The following is a 26,090-nucleotide window of genomic DNA, read 5'->3' as shown; positions in this document are numbered from 1 at the left end:
GCTTAAAATACACTATCTTGTGGAGACACTTTTAGCAAGATATTAAAGTCAACCTATAAAACCTATTTAAGCCACCATGCCTGAATTACTCAACAACATTACCAACCAAATTACCAAAGACATCATTGGTCATGGCGGAGTTTCTCCACCTCAGCACTCTTGCCATTTTAGGGTAGCTAATTCTTTACTGTGGGCTGTCCTGGGCATTGTAGGGTGTTTAGCAATCCCTGGCCTCTGTGCACTAGATTTCAGTAGCACTCCTTCCCCAGATGTGACAATCAAAAATGACCAACCAAATTACCAAATTACTCCAGACTTTGCAAATGTGTCCTGGGAGAAAACTGACCCTGGTTGAGAATCACTGATCTCTGGGGAAAAGTCTTTCAAATTTCAATTAGGGGCCCTAGAAACACACATCCTCTCCTCCTCCAATGTGCTCACCCAATAGTCTCAGGAAGCTCCTTTTCCTCCCTGTTCACCCCTTGTCTTTCTCTAATCTCTGCCCTGTATCAGGGATTTCATCTCCCTCTTCCCCTCAGCTCCCTCTGGGAAGAAAACCCAAAGAGAACTCAGGAGCAGGTGCTTTCCAGTGGGGCATTTTTTAGTGAGAGGAGGTGGGAACTGAGAGGCTTTGCCTTAGAGAAACTGCCTCCTGAGCATTTTGCCAAGCATCTTGACTGCCCCAGTGTCACTCTGTGCAATCATGGGCTGGTGAGCTGATGGCAGGCCATGAAGAGGCAGTTACATGGGCTTACTTTCCGCTCTTCTAGATGAACAATTAACTGCACTGGTTTTATATTTTAAGACAAAGACCTCATTGTCAGTGTGTGTACATATCTATTGAAGAGAGTTGAGCTTTATTTTATTGACTTCTGATATGGTGGCCTGTGGAGTGGCCCTGGGTTTAGGGGTTGGTTTTCTCAGAAGAAAATGATCGGCTCAAAGAGAAGAAAGCTCATTAGGTAACGGAAACTCTAGCTGGGTCAAGTGGGGCTGTGAAGGTGAGCGAGCGATGGCTCCCTGAGCTTGGGCTGTGGGCTTTGAATCCAGAAGAGCTTCACAGCGTCCCTGGTTGCAGGGTTTCAGCAGTGGCACATTTAGGAAACTATGGGTTGAACGATCCCAATGGGTTTATTTACTGAGGACTTTTAGAAGACTTCAAAATGCAATGCACATTTTAAAGTGACTGTCAAGACTGGGAGCAAGAAAGTGAGCGTCCCAAACCTACTTGACTGGGGAAACTTTTGTGTTTTAATTTTAACAGAGCTTCCTTTGAAATCACTGCCCTTTCAAACTGGTGCTGTGGGGACCGGGAGCAGAACGTTGGACTCCTGCTCGTCTACTTGGATGTTACTCTCTGTGTTCACTTTCCTCTCCCCAGGTCTTTCATAGCATCTTTTCAAAACGATCCTGATCTTGTTTTGTCAATGCTGTTTAATGGAAACTAAGGATGAGTTGAAGAGCTGTATCTGTACATTTAAGGGAGCGACAAATTCAACCCTGGCTCTGGCCCAGAATCATTAGCTAGGTCCATGACCATCACTGGATTCAGTAGTACAGGAATAGGGTCTAGGCCAGGCTAACCTGCATTTTCAAAAATCCAATAAAACATACCCCAGGAGACTATGAAGTGTAGCCAAGGTTGAGAGCTCCCCGGGGGCCATGTTATCAAAGAGGAGGCAGCTTCCTTCCCCACCCCAAGCCAGCCTGGTTGTGGCCAAAACACTTTCCCAGAGACCGGCGTGGGAGTAGTGAATCCCTGGGAACAGAAGTCAGGTAGGTGAGGTCTCCCTCGCTTAGAAATTCTCCCTCCGCTGTCAGCTCTGAAGGGGCGGGGTTTGATTTTACTTAGGAAAATAGCAGTTTGTTATATCACATTAAAAAGAGATCCCTTGCTTTGTCCAGTGCACCAAAAGGTTGCCGGTTCCATTCCTGGTCAAGGCACATGCCCAGGTTGTGGGCTTGATCCCTGGTAGGAGCTTGCAGGGAGCAGAGGATCAATGTTCCTCTCTCACGTCCATGTTTCTCTTTCTCTGTCTCTCTTCCTCTCTCTCTAAAAATCAATAAAATGTGGGTGTTTTTATTTTAAAAAGAGAGATCCCTCATTGGAATGACGTTTGTTAAAAAAGTAATCATTTGAGTTATCTCTAAGATAGTATGATTTCCATAAAGTGATTATTAATATATAAATACCACCTTGTCCTTGATACCTTCTATGTTTGTGTGGATGACAGTTGGATAGGGGCCCTGGGCCGGTGGGAAGTTAGGCTGAGCATAGTCTGGAATATTCTACTATAATCAGACGTCGATTTCTGGGGGTTTTGACGGTGGTTGGGGTGCAGTGATGGGACCCCCATGGTGGTTAGACATTCAGCTGTACCCCTAGCACCAAGCTCACCCAGGAGAGACCAAGCCAGCCTGCTACTGTCAGTCAGCTACGGCCTGCGCAGTTCCCAGGGAGGCCACACCTGATCTCCGGAGAGTGCTCAGGACTTGTTACTCTGTTCTATTGAGACCTACCTTCTGTTAAAACCAAGAGAGACTGAGTTTGTGAGCTGAATGGTAAATATAAAATCTAGATTTTGACTGCAGAGGAGCCAATGCAGGGCTGGGAGCAGAGGGGAGGCCTGGAGGTGAAGTGCAGGCTCTTTGAGAGGGAGAGAACTACACAGATTATCTGTGTGCCCAAGGACTAAGGCACAGCTTTGCTCAGGGCCTCAAAGCTTAGAGGATACAACTGTGTTTTAGACAGGAATTTATTAAATTGTGCACATGTTAAGTACTATAAATAAAGCACAACCAGGCAATGTAATAGTCTGCTTCAGAGGGTTTCCAGGGAGGTGGCTATCATTTTGCAGTGGAAGGTGAGAGAAGGTGTCTCTGAAGAAGTGATATTGAAGTTGAAACTAAATGACAGAAGGGACCTTTCATGCAAAGATTTTAGGGAGAGGCAGAGGAAAGTATGAGTACAAAGGCATTAAAGCTGATAAGCTGGGGCGTCTGGGGCAAAGATCTGATAGGAAGTGAAGTCAGAGAACAAGGCAGATGTTGGGTCAAGTAAGACATGCGTCTTATAGAAATAGTGGAGGTTCAAAGCCCGATGGGTCTGCCCCCTTTGCTTTGCTTTTCTGTGGCAGACATGCATCAGAATGGCATATTTCACCCCATTTCATCGTGTTGCCCCTGGTTCCCTGTCTGGATTAGTGAGCTCTTGGAGCTCACTGGCCCGGTGCCAACTTCTTCCTTTTCATGTTGACAGCTATAGGATGAAAAGACCCTAAAAAGAGAGAAACAAAACTAAAAAAGGCTACCCTGGGGCATGTAAGTGTGAGTGTGGAGTGGCCACCTCCCTGAGCTGGCTGTTTGGAAGGAGGCGTTTTGCCCTGCCTGTTCCTTGAGCAAGCGAAGATGGCTCATTCCTGCTGGGATGCAGGTCAGCAGCAAAGATAGTTGTTTTTTTGTGGCAGGTCTGTACTTGCAAAGAAAGAAACACATATTCTTTCAAATAACTCATTTTTATATTGGGAAAGTATTTTTATTTTTCTGAATTAATTGTTCTTTCCTCATGCGTCTGTTCATAGCCACACAGACACATGGCTATCAAAATAATAGGCGCTTTTTTCCCCTTTTTTACCCAATTTTTCTCCTCTGGCCATGAGGCAAAGGGGAACCTGATTGGGGTGACTATGAAGCAATGAACATCGCCCCCCCCTAAACTGTTGGAAACTAGTCTTTCACATTATAGTTTCATCCATGTAACCCTTTGTAAGTGTCCACCTCAGCGTTGTCTGTTTCAGATGCCCCTCCTAGGGGTCAGCAGTCAGGTTCATTTTGACCACTTGTACAGTGCAACCCAACACACAGGGATCCTTGAAAGGGCCTGGGGGCAGCTCCGGGGTTAAGTGGACCCTGCCCTTGCACCCTCCACGGGCCCTTTCCATTAGTTCAGAAGAAGCGTTAGTGCACCTGACTAACACTCAGCAGGACTCACCCACTGCTCTCTACCACCTGACATTGTTTGAGAATCCACGCATCCCACTGCCGTCCTTCTGCTCCTTTTAAAAGCACTTGGACCTAATAGGTAGGGCCAACTTGTGGTCTCCAAGAAAGAAACTGCATCTTCAAAAAATAAGGTCAGTTGGTAGAAGGGTCTCGTGCTATATTCAATGATGTGTTCCACCCTGGGTCTCCTCTATTTAGTCTAGTCTCTCTCAAGCAATGATGACCATGTCACAGATTATTTGAAATGGTATGAGTCACCAGCTGTTTAAAAACAAGATAAATCCCCAACACATGAAAAAATAAAGTTGCCATAGATGCTGGAATGAAATTTCTGAAGAAACAATCTCTTCCTCCTTGTTATCTTTCTATGGAAAGGAAAAAACTGGGGAGAGCTAGCTGAACTATCAGCTTCAGGTTTTTGCATGGGTACAGGCTGGCAGGAAACACACCCCACGTTTAATGTTCCCCATGGCCTTGCATCACCTCCCACGACATGGCTCTCCCATTCATAGGCCCTCCCTGGGCATTGGTTATCAACCCTCCTTTATGCTTGGGTTGGATATTTCCAGACTAAGAAAGTCTCTCAGAGAAACTCAGAACAAGAGCTCCAGATAATTCGATAACTGTGGTCTTTCTAATTCTAAAAGAATTCCTGGCTTGTGCTGTAGTAGAGGCAACATTTGGACAAACTGAGTGAAAAGTGAGCCCCATAGCTCAGGGCTTGCGTTTTTCTTTTTCACAGATCTTGTCTTTTGATCCTTTGAATATTGTTAATCTGAGTATTTGGGGCATCGGTACAACCAGGAACGAGTAGCTCCCACATTCCAGGGGAGCTGACAGAAGCTCAAGGGGTAACAGAGTGGGCTGGTTAAGCATACGACCCGTGAGGCCAGGCTGCTATGTTGGAACCCTGCCTCCTCTGACCAGTGTGACTTAATTCCTCTGGGACTGAGTTTGCTCACCTGTAGAATGGATCACACACAGTAGGCCCAACTTTATGGAGATGTGGCAGGGGAGGAGACAGTTAATGAGTTAGCAATTGAAACGCAGTTGGAACAGTGACTGGCCCTTACTATGTGTTCAGCGTGTTAGCTCTTCTTGTTACAGGTGCTCTTCTATAATTAATAAAAAGAGCTTTGGTGTGGCAGCTCTTTTGAAGAATTTAGAGTTTTAAAACTGTAGCTACTGGAACATATGTGTGTTTTTTTTAAATCCTTATGTGAGGACATGCTTATTGATTTTAGAGACAGGAGGAGGGAGAGAGACATCAATAGGTTGCCTTCTTGTATGCGCCCCAATAGGGAGTCAAACGTGCAACTTACCCAGGAATTAACCCACATTTCAGTATGCGGGAGATGCTCCAACCAACCGAGCCACACCAGCCTGGGCTGTAATATATCTTGAAAGATGAATGTGAGAGCACCTGCTTTTTCTCTAATCGCAAACCACTTCCATATGTTGAATATTTTATTTTTGAGTAGGGCCTTGTCAAATATGTACATCTTTATTTCTGTCATCTCTGTTATTGTTCCCAGGGACAACTGGTATCCATTAGCTCTCAGCTTCTCAGTTCCCTGTATCTCTTCTCTGTTAGCAGGACAGGAAGCTTGCAAACTACATTTCCCAGACTCCCTTTCCTACTGCTTCCTGTTAGTTTCTGCAGATGGGAGGCTCTGGCAGGAGCTTGAAAAGTGGGAGTAAAGGTGAACAATTATTTCCCCTCCAAGTTCTGGCGTGTCTCTAGCTGTGCAACAGCGGCCTCAGTGTCACAGTGGTCATAGGCTCTGGGTAATGCCAGTTTCCCGTTTGCTCCTTTAGACCTAAGAACTGAAGTGGTTTCCTACTAATCTTTGGATAAAATTACTTCTGTTTACTCTTTCAGACTTTCTAACACATTTTAACTAATCCCTTGTATAAAGTTACTTCTGTTTAAAATGCCTAAACTGTTTTGCATTTTCCTTTTTGGACTTTTATTGATATATTCCCAAACCACTTCTTAGTAATTATAGTTTAAAGTATTTAGATAGTCAACACGCCCCCCCACACCAGAAGTATCTTACTATTCACTCTATAATAGTTAAATAAAGTCATTTCTTGTTTGCGTCTCACAAACAAAATCTATAAACAAATGAACAAATGCTGAAGAATAAAATAAAAGTAAACACCAGATGCACTTTATTAGGTATCTATTGCTGCATAACAAATCCTCCTTAAAAGACAATAATCATTTATTATCTCTCATGGTTTCTGTGGATAAGGAATTTGAGAGCAGCTTGGCTGAGTGGTCTTGGCTCAGGATCTCCATGCAGTTGCAGTCAGGCATCAGCTGGGGATGCAATCATCTGCAGTTTGTGGCGGGAGGATCTACTTTTCAAGGCGGCTAGCAAGCCAAGGCTGCCTGTTGGCAGGACACATTTCTTTCTACGTTGGCTTCTCCACAGGGCTGCTTAAGAGTCTTCATGGGTGGTAACTGACTTCCCCCAAAGAAAGTAACCCAAGGGACCAAAGAGGAAGCTGCAATACCTTTTATGACCTAGCCTTGGAAGTCACATATCATTACTTCATTCGTATTCTGTTGGTTACACAGGGCCAGCCGAGGTTTGTTGTGCACAGTGACTGTGCACAGGCATGCAAACCAGGAGTCCGGGCCGTTGGAGGCTAACTGGGAGCCCGGCTGCCGCGTGCAGAGTCATTGTGTGTCCGTGAGATGATAAGTGCATGATCCAAGTAAAGACAATGAATGCAAAATTCTCTTCTTCAAAAAGGGAGCAGGAATGTTATTGATTTCAAGAGTTGCTTGAATGAGAAGGAGGAGACAAGGGGAGGGATACAAGTCCTTCAGGATTCCCTGTAGCTTATGAAAAATTATAACACGTGAATGAAATGTTGAGTAAGTTGTCTTGAGTGGCATGAAAAAGATATGCTAAGGAGGGTTGCATATTTTCTCTTCCCATCGCCTTGTTTGGCTATCATTCATTCATTCCCTTTTACCATCACAGCTATGGGAATATTTATTCCTTTGCTTCTGACCGCTGGAAGGCACTCCACAGCATGCAGCCAATGATCTCATGCCTCTGCTCTCTCAGTGATGGACACCAGGCTGCCAGGGAGGAGTTTCAGAGAGAAAAGGCTAGTTATCCAGAAGCAGCCCAGAGGAGGGTTGGCATCAGCAATACCTTTATTTATCCTTTGAAAATTAGAATGTACAACTACATATGTGCGAGGCAGAAGGGGCTGGAGCTGTTCTTTATTTCATAAACGTCTGTGTCAGGCACGGTGCTAGGCACTGTAGGAGATTCAAAGATTAAGGAGACATAGTCCCTGACCTCAAGAAACTTGCGATTTAAAGTCAAAACAAATCAACTGACAGCTAATTCTAATACAGAATGAAGACCAGCAAGGGCCAATAGAGGCACAACCCAGTATTATGACCAGAGGGTCAGGAAAGTTGAGCCCGAATAGATCCTAAAGGAGGAGCCGGCTCTCCACAGGTGGAGGGAAGCGAGGGGGTGGAAGCGCAGTGCATTTTAGCCTGGAAACGGGGTGAGCCAAGGTGTTCGCTAAGGAGGCGATGTGTCCGATCACAGAGGAGCAGAGGATTCTACGTGGCTGCAGTGGGGGGGTGGGGATGTGGAGGGCTGTGGGCAGGGAGGAGACTGGCAAGATGAGATGGGACCACATCCTGGTGAGTCTTCAGTGCCACGCAGGAAGCCTGAATCACTCAGCAATGATTCACACCCATGCAGAAAAGAGAGAATTAATACAAGAGCCACTGAGACCAAAATGCGTATTGCTGGTCCAGGAAATGATGGCTGTTTTCATTTCTCTCTCTTTCCCCTGCGGTTGCTAATTTTCCTACACTGACTATAGATTCTTGGTAAATTTCAAAATAGAATATACAAACCCACTTGTATAAGGTAAAATACAAATGGGATAAAAAGAGGAGGCCCGTGAGAGCGGAGGGTCTGCAGTGGGCAGGGAAGAACCTGGGCGTGCCGTGCCAGGGCTGGGGCGGAGCTGGCAGAGAAGGGAAGGAGGAAACTTCATTCACATGTCCTTCCATACTTACCCAGCGCCTCCTTTGGCCTGGGCGCTGCTCCAGGAGCTTGATGGAGAAACGGGTCAGCAGTGAGGGGACAGTGGGGTGGACAAAGGAAGGAGGTTATCTTTCAGGCTACAAGAGATTTGAGTGCGTTTGTCAGTGAAGGGGAAGGAGCATTTGGAGAATGAAACACAGGACGGCAAAGACAATTCAGCGGATGAGAGGCAGGATCTGAGAGCGATTCAGAGGGTGTAGGTCAGGGTCCCAGGTGCAGGGCCCGGGCATGGGTGTTCGAGGCCGTGTGCATCTCTGTGTGCTTTAGAACATACATGAACTAGAGAACATACGAGCTAGAGAAAGTCAGTGTAAGTAGGTATACATGAGTAAACACATTTTGGGTTTGAATTTATAGTAATTCCTGAAAATAAAGACTTGGGCAGAGCCATTTTTTCTTTTCTGTTAACTGTAAAAGTGCTCAGGGCTATTCAGGAAGAGAAAAACCTATACAACAAATTCTATCAACATAGCCATTGAGGACCCACAGCTTGCCCCCCTCACTGTCTCCAAAAGAGAAGGGAAATGCACACAAATGAGGGCATAAGAAGGGCTACAAGGGAAAACCCGTCGCCAAAGGCTGCCCTGCGAAAGGCACAGGAGTGCGCCGCAGGAACCCGCAGCCCCGCCCCGGCCCCGGTCAGCATAATGCCTCCCAGAGGCCGGCTGGCGCCCGGCTGCACTGCGCGGGCCGGCCTGACCCTGACCACATGCCTCCCGCGTGCTCCGACGCTCTTCACCCCCTTCAGAGTTGCCTCTTTTGAAAAATGCATGTGTGACCAGAGCTGAATGAACCACTTTCCCTGGGATTTCCCTCCCTGCCTAAGAATAACACAGTTCAACATACTTCATTCAGGTGAAAGCCTGAGGAGGCAGCCAGAGAACTGGGAGGGTCCCTGGGCCACTCCTCAGTCACTCCCGGAGCTCAGCAGACCTCCCTGAGGAAGAGGGGCCATCCGCACAGCACGGCCCTGGGATCTGCGGCCACCAGGCCTGTCAGTCAGGGGGAAGCTAATTGCCCGTCTGCCACCACCCTCCAGCGGCTTGCTTAGCCTTTCTTCCCCCTTAATCAAGGACAGACTCCTACCGCGGTGTCTCAGTGTAAACAAAGCAATTTGTGACTTGATTAACCCAGATGGACGAGTGTGTCTTCTCCCTTCTCCTCTTTACCAGGTTTGGGCTATTTTAAGAGACTTTTCTCCCTGTGGAGGGCAGTGGCTGCCTGTGGTTTTTCCAGTGATTCTCATACCACCTCCGTCCCCCCAATATTCACAGCAAACGGCTCACCCCGTGGAGATTGGCCCCTCTCCCTTTTGTATTCTGGGTAACCTGCAAGTTGCAAATACCACCACCATTAAAAATCAGGCAATAAGGTATGTAGCTAATATTAGTTGCTGTGATTTATCAGGAGAATAAATACCTGGTGATACATTTCATGAATGTTCCATCAAACCATCTATCACCGTAGCAATGAACTTTTCATAGCCCGAGCACGCCACTGACTGGGACAGAACCAAGGAACTTACCTGCGTGTCTATTAAATGACTGGAGGGGAAAGATGCAAATAAGAGGTGATCGCAGCCAAGAGGGGCACAAAAAAGGGGAGAAAAGAATTTAAAAAGGTTCTATGCCAGCACACTGTAAAACATCAACATAATTTTTTGTTTGTCTTTTGAAATTTATTCCCTAATGTTTTCTTTGTCTCTCTCTGCTGAAGTGAAGCTGACACCTGTCCCCAAAAAGCTCAAAGAAGGGCCCTGAGCAGACCCCAGAGTATAATATATCCTGAGCACCAGGGCTCTCTGGATATTTGTAATGTATCTATTTCTCAGCTAAAATTAGTCTTTATATTATTTTTCTATTTGCCACTGTAACAAATTACCACAAACTCAGTGGCTTAAACAATGCAAATTCATTATCTTGCAGCTGGTTTTGTAGATCAAGTCTGGCCTGGGTGTCACTGGGCTGTCCTCCTTGCTGAAGACTCTAGGGGACAATCCATTTCATTGTCTTCTCCAGTTTCTAGAGGCTGCCCAGGTTCCTTGAGGACCCTTCCCTCCATCTTCAAAGCCAACAGCAGTTAGTCCTTGCCACGTCCCCTCACTCTGACCTCTTCTGCCTCTGTCTTCCTATTTAAGAACTCTTGTGATTATACTGGGCCCTAAGGAGAAATCAGGATAATCTCCCTATTTTAAAGTCAGCCCAGGAGCAAACCAAATCCATCTGCAGCCTTAATTCCCCTTTGTCACGTAACTAAGACATTCAAGGTTCCAGGGATTAGGACATGATGTCTTAGTGAGGCCACCGTTTTGCCTGTCCTAGGACTTCTAGAACTTCTGTTCCTTTGTTGCTGTTTTGTTTGTTTGTTTTGTGTGTTTTTTAAAACTTGTTCTATCTCTCTTTGGGCTCAAAATAGTAACAGATCAAGCAAAGTGAGTCTCAAAACAGATTCCTGAAACAGATCAGTGCTCAGATTTCAGCTCAGCGTTTTATGACCTGCTGATCTGGGGCTAGTTACTGACTCTAAACCTGCTTCTCATACATAAAGTGGGATAATAGAATCTCCTACAGAAATGAGTGCAGAAAATGGGGTGATGTTCACAAAGCTTTAGCATAATGCCTAACATGTAGTAAGTGCTCAATAAAAGTGTGTGTGTGTTTTTAAGTTCGGCAGAGTAAAGGTGGGAAGAGGAAGAGGCAGAGTTTAATCGTGTCTCTCACACACCCCCCCACAGATGGTTCAGTCTTCAGTGTGGTCCGCTCTGAACTGGCAGCCTCTTGGTCTTACTAGGATAGGAAAAGATCAGCCCCACGTTTGCGGCCCTGCCTTGGAGGCTGCGATTTTCTTTCCCTTTGCTGCTTCTTTCCTTTCCTGGCTCTCCACTGCAGACAGGCCAGGAGATCGAAGCCCGGGTACTGACCCGCTGAGCCATTTTCGCCTCGAGGGAAGCTGGTCAATGGAAGTGGGGGAGCAGTGGGGGACTTCTGCTGAGCCTCATCTCTGCCCAACAACACTGGCTCACTTTTCCCAAGTGCTGTAGCACCCACGCCCTCGCTCAGGGAGGCCTTCAGATTAGATTAGCGGGTGAAGGTCAAGGTTTTCAAGAACTAATTACACCGGACTTTGCATAGAGTCCTTAGTGGTGCTCTGGAGAGGGGAAGCCAAAGCCTAGCTGGACCTCCCCTGCCAGCTCTGGTGGGGAGGGGGGCCCAGAAAGACTGGCCTTCCAGAAAGCAGCCAGGTTACCTACAGAGTTGACAAAAACAAAAAAGTGTAAACAGACTGTGTTGAAGAGGATGCCGGGTGGGGGGGCGCACTCTACACCCTTTGGGAAACGGATCCAACAATAATTTTTTTTCCAAATGAAAAGCACACCTACATTTAAAAAATAAGCACACTTTTCTTTCCAACAATCCAACTTTGAGGAATCTATTCTATTGAAGAAATAAAAATACTAGTACATAATGTTTTTTCAACAGGAATATTTATTACAGCAATATTTGTAAAAACAAAAAACAAAAAACAAACAAACAAACAAAAACCCCAAACAAACAAACAAAAACACAAACCAAACTAGGAACACCTAAATGTCCACCAATGGGTGGAAAATTAAATAAACTGCAGTATGGCCCTCTGAGAAATATTGTGCAACTATTTAAAAGGAGTTATTTGTTTAGCTACTGATTTTGAAGAATTTGGCAAGGAGGCATATATATCATAATTTGTAAAAACGAAAGCCACCCTCCGTGTGAGTATATGGTTTATGAGCACAGGGAAAGGCGTGAGGGACCAAGGTCGGCCTATTAACATTAGTTCCCACAGGATGGGCTAATCCCCTCCCCCACTGTGTACTATTGTATTGCCTCGCTGGTTACAATAAATACATTATTTTTTAATTTGGAAGAGAAATTTAATAAAAATGATAAGGGGGGGGGGAGAGACTATAAAGGAAGCTCCAGGAGGAACCTAGTCAGTGCTGGGAGAGCCCAGTCACTCCGGATGGGGGTCACAGGCAGTGAAAGCAGGGGTCTGTCCTGGGCTGTGGCCTCAGGTGTGGCCGGGCAGGGTCTGGGCGCAGTCCCTGTGCAGTGGCTTAGCTCAAAGCTTATCCAGGACATCCTCTGGGAAGGCCGGAGCAGGGTGGAGCGCTGTGCAGCCCGTCGCAAGAGGGATTTAAGCTGCTGGACTATGCGGAAAACCTGTCCCAAAGTGTTAAAGGTCATAATGAAGTTCTCTACCGAGGTTATTGGGAATAGGTTATTTGTAAGACTTCAGCGAGAGCCATCAGAGTAGGCCTGGGGGAGGCGGGAGGAAACAGCAACACCTACCACCAGGTAAGGGGCATGCCCTGGGGAAGCCCTCTGCCTACAGGTACCGCCCCATAGGTAGGTGTGACTACCCCCATTTTATAGAACAGGAAGCTGAGGTAGAGAGGGCTAAGTGACCCCCTCCCCACGGTCAGCGGCTGGTAGCCCAGGTCACCTGGCCGCGAGCCGTCGCTCTCAGGGCCACGTCTCTACAGCAGGGGATCGACCTGGGCAGAAATGTCAGTCCCACTCCTCCTGGTCCCTGGGGCTGAAGCGGGCCCTCGACCTCAAGGGAGGGCCCGGGAGACGCTGATCTTCTCTTTGGGATTAAAACACAAACTGCCGCATTACGGAGCCTCCGAGGCGCGGGCCTGGGGAGATGAGCGGCTCCCGCGGGCGGTGGGTGGAGGGCGCGCGCCCTGCGGTGTCGGAGCCGCACCCGCGGCGCCCACGCTGCCTCCCCTCCGTCCCCTCGCCTCCCCCGCCACACGCTTCATTTTTCTACCTGGAGGAAGGGGCGAGGGAGGCGAGGCTTTGGTTTCCTGCGGTGTGCGGGGAGGAGGGACCGCGGGCCGGGCACCCCGTCGGGCCCCGCGGAAACCCCAGGCGGCCCGCGCGCCGGCGGGAGGGGGGGACGGCGGGAGGCCCCCGCCAGCAGCTCCCCTGGGGCTTGAGGGGTTCGGGAGGAGGGCGGGTGAAGGCTCCTTCCCTGCCTATCCACCCCGCTTCCCCCCAGCTCCTGCCGGTCTGCCCGGCTCCAAGATGCCCCCTCCTGGGGCCCCGGAGGCTCGGGCTGGAGTGAAGGCCCCTCGGGGTCCGCAGACGGAGAACCGGGCGCTCGTCTGCATCTCTGAGTCCTGGAGGAGAGAAGTTCCAGCCTCCTCTCCACGCCCCGTCTCTCGTCCACGGCTCCATCACCTCCAGCTCCGAGTTTCTCCATCATCTCCCTCCGCTAACTCTACTCTGGGTTTGTTTCCCCCACCCCCCGTTTTCCCCACCCCCTTTTTCCAAGTGGCCACCCTTCCCTGGCCCGTCTCCTCCCGCCCCCAAGCCCCTCGCGAGGGCCCCGGCGTGGTCCAGCCGAGCCTGGGCCTCCGCGGCTGGCCTCTCGGACAGTCTCAGAGGACAGGCGAGCGTCGCCCTCAAATTCATTTCTGTGTCTCGAATGCACTGGGCATAGGATGGAGTAAAGGGGGCCTCCCCCCATCCGAGAGCCCCGAGGGCAGAGCCGGGCCTCGCAGCCCTCACGGGCGGAGGCGGGGTCGCTGGCGTGGCGGGTGCCTGACCCTCCCCCCACCTCGGGGCGGGACGTGCGCACCTTTTTAATTTTTCTCTGCGCTGGGAACGGGGCTTACCGCGTTGCTGTTAAAAAAACACAACAAACAAAAACACCATAAAAAACCACTACAACAAAACAGAACAGTACCATCAACTAACATATGGAGATGTCATCGTGATTAAACAGCAGATTATAGCCGAAGACGGCGCGATAATAGCCTAAAACCGTCACCCCCTGAACAAAGTTCTCCAGCTGCGCTTCTGAGACTGGCTGCCCGGCGTCCCTGGGGCTTCCTCCCGCGCAGGGGAGCGTGGTCCCCGGCCCAGGACAGGGCGAGGGAGCCCCGCACGGGATGCCCAGCATTCTCAGGCTCCCCGGGCAGAGTGGGGCGCGGAAGGACCCTCCCTGCGGGCCACCCCACCCGGGAGGCCGCTGGAGCCGCGGCAGGACGGGGTTCGGTGAGAGGCCCGGGTGGGGAGAGGCGCGGAGCGGGCGCCCGCAGTCCCCGCCCCCGCCGCCTGGGCTCCTTGGCTCCCCCGCTCCCGCGCGCGCCTCCCGGGTGCGGAAGGAGATTGATTTCCAGGAGGGAAGCCCGCGCCGAGAGGGGAGGGGCGCCCTCCGAGTGCGAGGGGGTGTTCCCCGCTTCCCCCGCCCACCTCACCCCCCCCAACCCCACCCCCCAAAATCCAGGGGAGAACCGCGCCTGCGTTTTCTTTTGGCGAGCACGGGCCTAGCTGTGCGCCCTGGTTCTTCCCCAGTTTGGGGAGGAAAAGATTCCAATAGGAGGCGGGGCGCTATTCCGGCCCTAAGGACCCGACCGAAGGAGACCCTCCCTCCTTCCCTTAGCTCTCCGCCCCCCTCATTTAATAGATTCGTATTTAAAACAGGCTCAGACATTTAATTTGATTTCCCGGAGTTGAGCTCGGGTTTAGAATCGTGCTGTTTATAATTAGACGGAATATAATCATTGAAACGAAAAGATCAAAGCCACTAGGGTTCCCGCGTGGGTGACCGCTCCCCGCAGGCAGCGTGGGTCTCCCCTGGATTTGGCCGAGACGCAGGGACCCGAGGAGGAGGCGGGCGGCGGGGAAGCTGCTCCTGGGAGCGCGGGGCGCGGCGCGTGCGTGGACCGGCCGCGGAACACACGCTGCCAGTAGGAATCCGCGCCGCTCCCGGCGCTCCGGGCGCAGGGGCGCATGTGTTGCTGGAATTCAATCCGTGGGGGGAATGCAGATTGGGTTGTGACCTCCTGGGTTTGATTTATGAACTGTTACACTGGCGATTGCTTACGCATTGCATTTCAGAGCCCCCGCGCACCCTCCGGGCGGTGACAGGCGGGGTCGACCCCGCGCGAGAGCCCACCGCAGCCTCCCCCGCCTCCTTCCCCGCCCCCTCCCCCACCCCTGCCCCGGGGGACCCCCGCAGCTCCCTCCCACCCGCACCTCCTCCAAGAAATCAGATTTCGATTTCATTGAACCCAGACATACCTTTGTCCCTCCCTCCCCCAGCCTGCTCCGGTCCCGCAGCCCTGGACACCCGCCTCCTCTGCTCCTGTTTACTCTCGAATGTTTACTTCTTGGTAAGGCCATACGGGGCCTATAAATAGGAGAGGTGGAAGCAGGTCCACGGCCTGATCAATAGGGCCCTGTCTCCTCGCCATTTCGGCTGAGCTGTCTTATTAATTATGAAAGCATTCACCTGATCCCTGCCAGCGACCACAGCCTCTCGGCCCCTCTGTCAGAGCCCTTAATGGCGGTTCCTTCGCAAGCTGCCACCGGCCACCGCAGAGGAAGAGGCGAGTCGTGGTTAGGGCTCGGCTTGCGGGGACCGCGGTCAGGGCTCCGACCGGCCTGGGGCGGGGGCTGAGGGCCGGCCCCTGGCGTTCGGTCCGCGTCTGCTTTCTCAGACCAGGGCGCGCACGCTCCCTCCAAGCCTTACCTAGAAAGGATCTCTGCTTTTTAGTTTATTTTTTAAAAATAATAATAATAACCTTCCCTTTCTCTTCTTAAACAGGATTCCAGGGAGATGGCAATGTCCTAGCTGAGGAGGGTCTGCTTGAAGACGATAGGTTATCAAGCGGCACGTGGACAGGTGACCGCACCGCCTGGCTTCACCTGCCCCTCCCTGCAGGTCCCCTTGAGAATTCGGCCAAGAAAGCAGGCTTGGGGCAGGAAACAGACGACACCCCCATTTCAAACAATAACTTTTATTTTATACTTCTCTATACTTTGTAGCAAATCTTTTTTTTGCTGAATTTAATTTATAATAAACTTTTTAAATTACATCTCTCTCTCTTTTTTTTTTTAAATCAAGGCTCTCTATGTCAAAATCTTTTTAAACTATATTTTAGAGTAACATTTAACACTCCCCCTTGTGATCTACACCGTTGGGTATTCAGGTATTACTGTGTGTAACAGCTAAAACAAGAGGGGAGGGGGAAAGGAAGGCTTGGACTTGGAAAGATGCATCAGTAACAGCAGGTAAAGCTGAACCTCTCAGTGACTCGAGCAGCGTTGCTTCTGGCAGCTTTTACCTCTGGCCCGAGGTTTCCCCAGCCCTTCTCCCCTCCGCCTCCTATCCTTAAAACACAAAGCCAACAATCTGCCCTTTCACTTTTCTTGAGGAGAAATGTGCAGTGGACATGGTCAAAACAAGACACTGTGGAAGAAAGACGTGAGCGTGGCTCTTTCACCATAAGCTTCCCTCGTGGACATCTCCCCTGACTTCATCCCCTGGCCTTCTCCTCTCGTTCCTACTAGGAGGAGCCCGTCATTGCTCATGTATTAACATGATTAGTATAGTAGGTGGCCCAGGGCCGTTCCTGAGATTCTTTTGCCAAAAAAATAAAAATTGTTAAAATGGGGCGGGTTTGCCGTTTTCTTACTTTTTTTTATATATTATGAAGGGGACTAGAGTGAGGTCCGATTTTGGCTGTGCTTGCTTGCTTGCTTGCTTGCTCACTGATTGGTAACGTTTGGCAAATAAAACACAAGAGATCAAACGAAATCAGAGAGGATCAGGATTTCCCACAATCCTACATGAGTGTTTTCCGCATCACAGAGAAGCACAACGTCCCCAAGGAACGAATGGAGCTTCCTCTCGCTTCCCGGGAGCGTGGAGTGAGAGTGGGTGGGCGCGGGGGGAGCCGGCCCCGCGCTCAGAAGGAAAGCCAGGTCGCTAAAGCTGCCGAGAGAGACGCCAGGAGCACTGGGAGCGCCGGGAGCAGGGACCCCGCCGCCCCGTTGCCGCTGCCGCAGAGTTCAAATAAGCTGCCTTGGATGTTGAGGTTTTTGGATTCTTTTCTCAGTTTATCCCAAATATCTTTCGCCCCTTCCTGGCAATCCGTAAGGGCTGTGACCGTGCAGCTGTGGAAATCCTCCCAGTATCTGGCGAGGAACAGAACAAACAGAAGAAGCGGGTTCACTTAGGGCGCGGGGGAGGACCCTGGGCCTGCGCCGGCGCCCGTGCGCCCCGGCCCTCGCCGCGCCGCCGACCTCCGCGGGCGCGCCCGCCCGGCCTCCTCTCCGCCGCCCTGGCGCTGGGATCCGGCGAGGTCGGGCCTCGCGGGACCCCAGCCCATCCTAGAAGCCGGAGGTCCGAGGAGAGGGCCTCCCCCTTCGGAGTCTGGTTTCTCCTCCGGGTGCTAGGCGGGGGCACCCAGCCGCCGGGAGCCCGGGTCGCACCGGCTGCGCCCGCTGGCACCCCGGCCCGCGCAAACAGATTGCTCGCCCTCCTCGGGGAAAGCTAGGAAAACAGTGCTAAGCCTTGCAAGCTGCCGCCCATTAATGCCTCTTAGCTTGCAAGATGGGTTGCTCGCTCCGAGCGCGGCCCTCCCCACTGCGCTTCTCACCCCCCCGCCCCTTCTGTCTCCCTCCCTCCCGGCGCCGCGGGACTCTCTCCAGCCTTTGCTCCGTTTCTCCCCCTTCCCTTCCTTTTGTTTCCCGTCCTTCTGTTCCCCCTTTCTCTCCTCTCCCCGTCTTGCCTCCCTCCTTCCCCTCCCCTCGGTTTTCCTCCGTTCAGCTCCCCACTTCTTCCCCCTCCTCCCTGGCTTGGGTCCTCCGTGGCTCCTCGCGCTGGTCTCCACTGGCTCCCAGCTCAGATTCTGTCGGGAGGCTCCGCTCGCCTCGGCCCTCGCCGGGGTCGCGGAGTGTTAGTGCCCGAGCCCCCGAGGCCAGCTCTGTAAACCTGCTTTTTGCAAACCTTTGTGCTCCGGGCCTTGCGCACTAGGTCCCACTTCTTCTCTCCCCGCCCCCAGTCTCTTTCTCGGGCTAGGATTCCAGGAGGCCTCCTCCCCAGAGCCCCCGGGGATAGCGCCCAGGCCCCCAGGCCAGGGCTCCCGGGCTGGCGCGGGCCGGGCGACGCCAACCTCGGCGACACCCACCCCCTGCCCTCCCTTCCCGCCCCTCCCGGACCCCGCTCCTGGCTCGGCCGCTGCTTCCCCCCTCCTCGGGGACCCGGCTCCTAGCCCCGCCCCCTCAATCTTCAGCCGCCCTGCCCTTCTCTACTGTCCCCCTTTCTTCTGAAAACCCAAAATAGATCTCGAGCCTAAATATAATTCCAACCCGTGATCGATTCCTGGGGCGCTGTCTCCTTTCGGTGCTGGGTCGATCTGTGTGTCTCAGTAACTCCGGCGGCTTCCACCCCGCGGGGCCCCGAGCCCCAGGTCACCCGTGACCGCATTCCACGCGGCGTGGTTGTACCATCTCCTATCTCTCCCTTCTGCTCTCTAGCCCGGACTGTCAGCACGCTGAAGGCAGGCATTAGGTTTGATTTAGCTTGTTTCCACTCCCACGCCTTCTTCTGGCAAATAATAAAGGTAAGACGCTCGTTGGATAGCCTTGAGCGATGGCTGTTTTCTAATGAGCTCCTCGAGTCTCTAATTTATAAGAACTGGGGGTCCTGGGGTGTAGGGCTTCCAGGTTCCTCAACTGGAAACAAATAGCGCGACTGAGAGAAACCTAACAGGTGAAGGGACAGCTCCCTGCGTAACTGCCCTTCAGAGGCTGTGCGGACGCCTCCTTTCTTTACGCAGATTCCCAGAGGGGACCGAGCCTCCTGGGAGAGGGCGTGGAAAGCACAGGCGTCCAGGTGGGGCTGAAAGGAGGTGTTGAGCAACCACTGCACCGACCCGGGTGGGAGCCTCACCCGCAGCTGTGGCCTGTGACCTCTGACCTCTGGGAGGGCCCCACCCCTCATTTCCATTTTTCAAAACCAAATCTTGCTTTAAAAAAATTAAAATAACTTGGAATAACCAAGTTGTGGCAAATGATGGAGGAGTTGGGAGCTTATCTGTACTTAATCCTTTGCTGTATACAGATATAGTCTTACCTATCATCCAATATTTGGAATTACAGTAGGCAGGTATGCATCCCAGACCCAGACTTTTGCCCCTTTCCTGATAGGAAGGTGCCAGCTACTTAGCTGCTGTGGCTCCTGGTGGGTACCTGGGTATTTAGGAAATTGTGTAGCAAAATCGGCCCCTGTTTAAATACTCATAATTTAAACAAATATACACCACAGCCCCAGGAATTAGAGAGAGAGGAAGGACTTCACAGTATAAAAGAGGTGTTGCAGAAAATGGTCACGACAACCTCTGGGGTTCAAGGAACACCTCTCGCCTTGACTTTATTGAAAGGGCCATTACGAGGGGAGTGTCACATCTGTTTTTGAAAAATAAAATAAAGTGTGTGTTATTGCAGAGGATAGGGGTATTTCTAAGGTCTGCAGCAGCTACAGTGTCGCTGAGCCTGGCCATGAACTCCTTCATGGCCCTCCTTGGGCCCTTAACTGTCTTGGCCTGCAAATACCTGTAGACCAAGAAAGAGAGAAAAACAAAAAAGCAAGGCGGGTGACTACCCTAAACCTAGGGAATTACGACAAGCTCGGCAGTCACTGGATGCCCAGAACACGTTCTTCTTGGACAAAGTCGTTGGCAGCCTCTCTCCTAGGAGGAGAATGGAGACAGTGCTGCGGGCACTCGGGCTCTCTCCCTGTGTACTTGAGGGGAGTTTGAATCAGGGGAAATGGCAAAATAGGTGAGAGACTTTCCTTCTAGGCAAACATCATTTACCTAAACCGCTCCTCAAACCAAAACCAACTGTTCTTCTGGGGCACTGAGCAGGCCTCTCATTCAGGCGGAAGGAAAGACTGACAGAGACTGCTGCAAGCAGGGAGAAATTGGTGGCTGCTCTGCCTGTCCCCGGCCCTGGTTCCAGCCCGTTGAAGGACCGGCCTCTGGGTCGGACTGGGCCCCCGCAGAACAGTCCCCCGCTGCCCATTCCAGGCCATAACGTCCCCTTGGGCAGCGCAGGCTCGGCCAAGGCCCGAGGGTGGGAGCCAGAAGGTGAGAATGCGAAAATCTGGGCGGGCACGGATCTCCCATCTCAGCAGCGCCCCCTCCCCCAAGGCCAGGACCTAGCAGGCCGGAGCGGACACTTACGTGCACATGGTCTTGATGTTCGTCTTGTCGTCCAGGCCCTGCGGGTAGTTGGCCACGTTGTCGCCCAGCTTGAGCAAACAGTCCGAAAAGCCCTTAAAGACCGCATCGCACTTGCCCGCTGCTCTCACGGCCTGCACCAGGTACGCTGCGGGGGGAAGGAGGGGGAGACGGGTCAGCAGCGCCTCCATCCCGCCCGGCAGCCCCCACCGCCCGGCAGCTCCCCAACTCGGCGTGGCTCGGCTCCACCGAGTGGCGTCCAGCCTCCGGGCGCGCCAGAGTCAAAGGTGAATGAAAGACGTGGTTCCAGAATGAATGGCCTGCCCCCAGCCACTGCGTCGTCTGCACTGCGGGGCCTGAGCGGGAGTGGGTGGCCAGAGGCAGTGCGCCCATCCCTGTCCAGCAGCTTCCTGCCCTTTCTGCTTCCACTGTCCACTCTTCTCACCCCCTCATTCCTCCTCTCTTCCTCTCTTTCTACCCCCTCCCCCCTGTTTCCCAACACTTCCCCAGCCCGCCGGCCCCGGTCCCGGCCCTGGCCCTGGGAGTGCACTCTTCCATTTCTGCGGTGACAGAGGGGGTGTCACAGCAGAGAGCGGGAGCGAGCCGGGGGCCACGCAGCTGAACCTACCTCCTCACCGTGTGAAAAAAAGCCTGGACTTGGCGCCCAAGCCCTTGGTGGGCGCCCAGCAAACACCGCTGATTAGATAAGTTAGTCAAGTCTCTGGAAGACACCAGCAGCTACTGAACGGGTGGCTTCGTTAGAAAACCCATTCCCTGCTGTGCAGTCTGGGTTCCGAGCGAGACCCTCCCCGCGCCACTGGAGAGGGCCGCCTCGGCGTCCTGGGCCGGGCGGGGGGACAGTGGTCGGGGTCGTCTGGGCCCGGCAGAGTCACTAATGTGCCTGTGCGGGTGACCCTGGGTCACCTCCACGGAGGCCAAATTCGTGAGCCTCGGGCCCCCTGCTTCCTCCGCTTCTGTTCGCTGCTCAGCCCCTCCTTACACTTTTACCCCCACCCCCCACCCCCCTGCAATTACGGGTCACCACTCCGGCCAGTAGCTGGTGGGACCTTTCTTCTCCAGGCTCAGTCCTAAGGCCGAGGGCCCAGGTGGCTGCTGCCTGGGGCTCCAGGTCTCTAGCTCCGGGCTCCCTCCAGAGTGGGGGCGGGGATAGCAGCAGGGGCGGTGGGAGGAGGCGGTGGGGATGGAGGGGGAGGGGGAGGGACCCAGGCCGCACTGAGGTCCAGCTCTGGGCCTCAGGTCGGTCAAACCCTGCAGCGCGAGACCCGAGGGGGGGGCGGGGAAGACAGGCTCCAGACCGCGGACTCGCTGCCTCGTCCATTCCTCTCCATTTCAAGGCCAAGGAACCGGGATAAACGTTCGATGGCGAAAGGCCAAAAACACTCCGGGCGCCAGGAGGACGCGCAAGAAGCGCAGATCTTCGCTGCTGGGGCGAAGGGAGGGAAAAGAAGGGGCGAATCATCTCAGAATCGAAATTGGCCTAAAATGCCCAGGTCCCTGAGCGCCCGCCCCTTCCCGGGCCGCGTTCAAGCCGCTGCGGCTAGTGTGTGAATGTCTCCGGGGAGGGCCGTACCCCTCACCCTCCCCATCCCTCCTCGGTCGCTGGTCCCCTTGAGCCCGGCTAGACGCAGACCAGGGGGAAGGTGACCGAACCTGCAGCAGCTCCGAGAGCGCACCATTTGCAAATTGCTGCGGGCGCAGAGAGGCGGGCCTGGCGCTTTCTAATCCGGAACGGGAAGCTCTGGGGAAGGGACTGAGGTTAACTTCGATCTGGGCTCAGGCTGTAGGTAAACCTTCACAAACAACCCCCGCCCCGCCACGAGAAATGTTAAAAGCCCTTGCGACTGCAGCATCGGTTAGAACGCTGGGGCGGAATAAACGAATGTTTGTTCCAGGAGCAGCATGGTTACAATGAAACGAATCCTACCCGCGTCCTCGGTAGTGCAAGCCACAAAGGCAGCTTTGCAGCAGAGAAACGAAATACAGTGCATCCGTTCCCCCCGGACCCCCGTCTCTCCGTACCCCTTACCTCCACCCCCCAAAACTCGGTAGCAAAAAAGTAGCCCCTAAGATGTATTGACAAAATTTTAAAGAGGAACTGGGGTTTGCTGGGGGCGGGAGGCTCTCCAGTCACGTTATCTCTCCAGGCTCTGCTGGAGGAGACCCTCGTACCGCGCATGTGTGAGTGAGTGTGTGCATGTGTAACATAAGAAGTCGTGAAATTTCCCTTTTTTGCAATTATGACTTCTTGGTCTCTAGTTGGCTGGGGGAGGCCGGGAGCTTGCGATCCGGACGTATTTTGCAGGCTCCTGCATCCGTGCAGGTCGCAGTCCGCGCGCCCCTCGCTGTGGTTCCTGCACCGGACTTCAGGGAGGCTCGGGAGGGCCGCCCCGGCTCCTTCCCTTGTCCTCTCCGGCATCCGCACCTGGGGTCATTTCCAACCGTTCATTCATTCCCTTAACCTCTCATTCATTCCAAACCTCCTCCGGCCGGGTCTTAATTTTCGTTCACTACCCTCCACACCTCCCCGTCCCTCCCCACCCCCCACTTTTCTTGCCAAATGTCAATGATTTGGGACAGCTCCCAGACATGAATTAATAAGGATCGAGAGGCTCTGATGCGGGAAAGGGCAGACATTCGGGAACAAATTTGCTGTTTCAATTCCACAGCCAACCAACGGTCATTTTCGGGCTGAGGTTAGTGTGTTTCAAGCGAATCCCGCATGCACGATCTCTGTCTTTTTTACCCCTGCCCCCTTCCTACAGTAAGGTATTTCCCACCGGGAAAACAGCATCAAACATTCTCAGATTAAAACCCCCATATCAAAATAGGTGCTGTCACCTACTCTCTAAAAATTTGCAGGCCAATTGCAAAATGCCAGATTCGCTTATTTCCAACATTTAAGTGATTTGCTGCAATTAGAAATGTTCCTTATTTATTGCAGTTCTCTGCACTAAGGTAAAAGATTCAAACAAGCAGATTCAAAACATCAAGTCATTTCTCAGGATTAGAGAAAAACGCCAGCATCCTGCATCCGCACACTCTAAAATCCCTTTAATGTTCATGCAAAAGATCAGATACTCAAAATCATGACAAATGCATGAATCCCACTGCAAAGAATCCATTTTATTGTATAGATAACTCCAAACCCTGTTTCCTTCACATTCCTCATGAAGAAAAATGTTATGCACTTTATCTCTTGCCCTAAACCAATTCCCTAAAGCTCTCTCCGCCCCCCCCCCCCCAATACTGCAAGGATTTGTCTGCAAAGAATGTTACAGCCTGAAATGACAGGAGTCAACAATTCCCTCGGTCACCAGAAAACCCCTTAACCCATTGGAAGAGTTTCTATTTTTCTCTTGTCCATTTTATTAATAAGCAGCTTCACTTTCACTTTTAGGCCATCTTAATTAATACCCAGACCCGCAGGAGAAGAGAGCGTTTTCCAGTTCTCCCTTGCATAACGTCGTTCTGGATGGAAAATGTGAACTTTTTAAAACCCCAGGACAGTGTAACTAGGACTCAGCATTCCTTAACATAAAATGGGGACTGCATAAATCCATCTGTAATCAACCCCCAAGCCAACAAAAATAACAGGCACCCAACATAACATAATGCAAACACTTCTTAACCCTTTCCTGTAGATAAAATACAGATGCCGACGTGGCAGGGCACAGGCCAATGCTCATAGAAAATTATCTCCACATGTATGTGACTGAATGCAAGCCCTGCAATGAGAAGCACATTAAAACATTACTCTGGGGTTCCACGTCGTTCTCAGTTTGCCCCCGGCAGGTCTGCGGTGCCCGGTGCAAATGCTGCAGCTAGGGCATGGGGGTGGGGGTGGCGGGAGAATGACAAAGTTCTAAATGCAGCCGCCTGAGCCCCGAATATCTTTGCTTTCTGCACATAAACTTTCCAGTTCTGGCCGCCTAGCCACCTTGTGCCTACATTCACCTTTCCACCCTTCAAAAGAACACCTTGCAGTATCGCAGGGGCCAATGCATTGTCCCAGAACATAGCAAACCTGGTCTAACCGAGAAAGAAAAGCAAAAAAATGGACGTGCGCTTCGGAAAGAAGGGGGGAAAAAATCCCTTCCCAAAGGGGATAAAAATCCCTTCCCAAAGGGGGGAAAAATCCCTTCCCAAACCGGCTGGCCGCTCACATTTCCTGGATAACGTTTGCAGTCTCTCTCTCTCTCTCTTTTTTTTTTTTTTTTTTTTTTTAGAAAAACCAACCCGGGACCTGCAAGTCCCTAGGAACCGATGCCCCCACCCTGGCGGGCTTGAGGGCTTTCCTGCACCCCGGGCGGCTGCGGGCCCGCGGGACCCCTCTGCGCCTCGGGCCGGGCGGCCGGCCGTCTGCTGCCGCCCGCCGCGGGTCTGGCTGGGCGGCCACTTACCTATTTGCACCGCGAGGATCAGTGAAATATATCTGCCGTTCAACTTAAGTCCCATCCTACGTTTAGTCAAACCATTTGCGACCGCAGACCTTTAAATAGTTAGTTTAGAGAACGCGGGGGAAAGCTGAAAAATAGGCATTGCCAACAAGTTCCAGGAGCGACGGAGACTTTATGCACAGGGAAAGCGGAGGGAGGAGAGACGGGGAGCGAGGGAGCGAGCGAGAGGGAGAGAGGCTGAGGCAGAGGGGGGAAGAGCTGGGAATGGTTCACTCCATTAGGAGGGGGCGGAGGAAGCCAGCCTCACGCCCACGAGCAGGCCTGACGTGGGGGATGACACGGAACGATTTTTTTTTTTTTTTAAATAGAGACACCTTGGTCGAGAATCGCCATTTATAGTCATCAGAAGCTGGAATTAATCAGATAGCTCCAATTAACGTGCGATCCGAACGAAATCTCGCCTCCGGGGGTGACCGTTTCCCCCACCCCTGCGGCCACCCCTGTCTCCTCGCAGTTCCCGGGGCCCCCAACCCCGCCCCCTTACAGCGCAAAACGGGGGCTCCCCTCCCTACTCCGCCTGGAGCCGGGGAGTCCTGACGCGCCCACTCGATTGTTTCAGCCGCTCCCCCTCCTCTGCCGGCTCGGCGGCGAATCCGCTCCACCTCCCCGCGACGCAGGGCGGTTTGAAGCGGCGGGGGAGCGAGAAGCCGCCGACCGGCTGGGTGAATTCGAATCCCGCGCCCCTCGCCCGCACCTGCCCCCGCACTCGCCTACCCTCCTTCGCTCCAGCTCAGCCGCGGAGCCTGGGCGCAGCCCGCGGCGCGTGAGCACACACTCACGCGCCAACCCTCGCACGCCCGCGAGCACGGCCGAGCGCCCTGCGTGTCCGCCCGCACACACCGCACGCAACCGCGCGCAAACCGCCCCGGCCTCCGAGGTTTGGTCGGCACGCGCAGGGGTCCTGAAATGCACACGTCGTGGGCCCTCTGAATGTCGCCAGCTCCGAGGGCCCGAGCCCGCGGGAGCCCGCTTCAGGACACACAGCGACACCTGTTTTTGGAGGCGGGGAGAGCGCGGGGGAAGGAACCTCTGCCGAGACCATTTTCGGATACTAGGGACTGACTAACTCGCAGAGCGTTAGGAAACAATCTCTAGTCTGCGGGCTTCTTTCTGATTCTGATGCATCTCTTGGGGTTGTTGGGCTCATACACACGCACACACACGTACATCACGTACGCACACGCACACGCACACGCGGACCCCCGCACACCTGCACTGTCTTTTGATGCCCGGGCACAACCCGAGGGTAGGCGCAGCGTACGCCGCAACCAGGCGCCTCTGCAGCTGCGCCGGGGCTCCGGGCTCTGTGCCCTCCAGGACGGCCTGAGCGGAGAACGAAACATAAACAGGGCGGGTTTCTTTCTAAACGCCGGTAGGCTTTGTCTCCTTCCCTTCTTCACCACCAAAAGAAACCCACCTCCTAGCTTCTTTAAGGAAATGCTGAAGAAGGCACCGGCCAGCTCTAAGTCCGTTAAGGGGGGGGGGGGGGAG

General features: G+C 52.6%; 1 protein-coding gene across 1 annotated transcript; it reads right to left on the bottom strand.

Annotated features, from left to right (window-relative positions):
- Window positions 1-15,878: 15,878 nt before the first annotated feature.
- NRN1 (neuritin 1) lies at window positions 15,879-25,143 on the bottom strand. The gene is made up of 3 exons (XM_081144610.1): window positions 24,543-25,143; window positions 20,125-20,269; window positions 15,879-17,071 (listed from the first exon to the last, which is right to left on the bottom strand). Exons 1-3 carry the CDS (start codon window positions 24,595-24,597, stop codon window positions 16,843-16,845), a joined length of 429 nt encoding a protein of 142 aa, XP_081000736.1. The 5' UTR covers window positions 24,598-25,143; the 3' UTR covers window positions 15,879-16,842.
- Window positions 25,144-26,090: the final 947 nt, after the last annotated feature.

This window comes from Miniopterus schreibersii, assembly GCF_964146895.1.
Source record: "Miniopterus schreibersii genome assembly, chromosome: 8".
Taxonomy (NCBI): domain Eukaryota; kingdom Metazoa; phylum Chordata; class Mammalia; order Chiroptera; family Miniopteridae; genus Miniopterus; species Miniopterus schreibersii.
The sequence above is the reverse complement of the archived record's forward strand: the minus strand, read 5'-3'. Positions and strand labels throughout refer to the sequence as shown.

Bases quoted from the DNA above. Each gene is read 5' to 3' on its own strand.
- NRN1 (XM_081144610.1), bottom strand. From the start codon at position 24,597: ATGGGACTTAAGTTGAACGGCAGATATATTTCACTGATCCTCGCGGTG. The intron at 20,270-24,542 runs GTAAGTGGCCGC...TTCCCCCCGCAG, and splicing joins GATCCTCGCGGTGCAAATAG to CGTACCTGGTGCAGGCCGTG. The intron at 17,072-20,124 runs GTAAGTGTCCGC...GTTCCTCGCCAG, and splicing joins AACATCAAGACCATGTGCAC to ATACTGGGAGGATTTCCACA.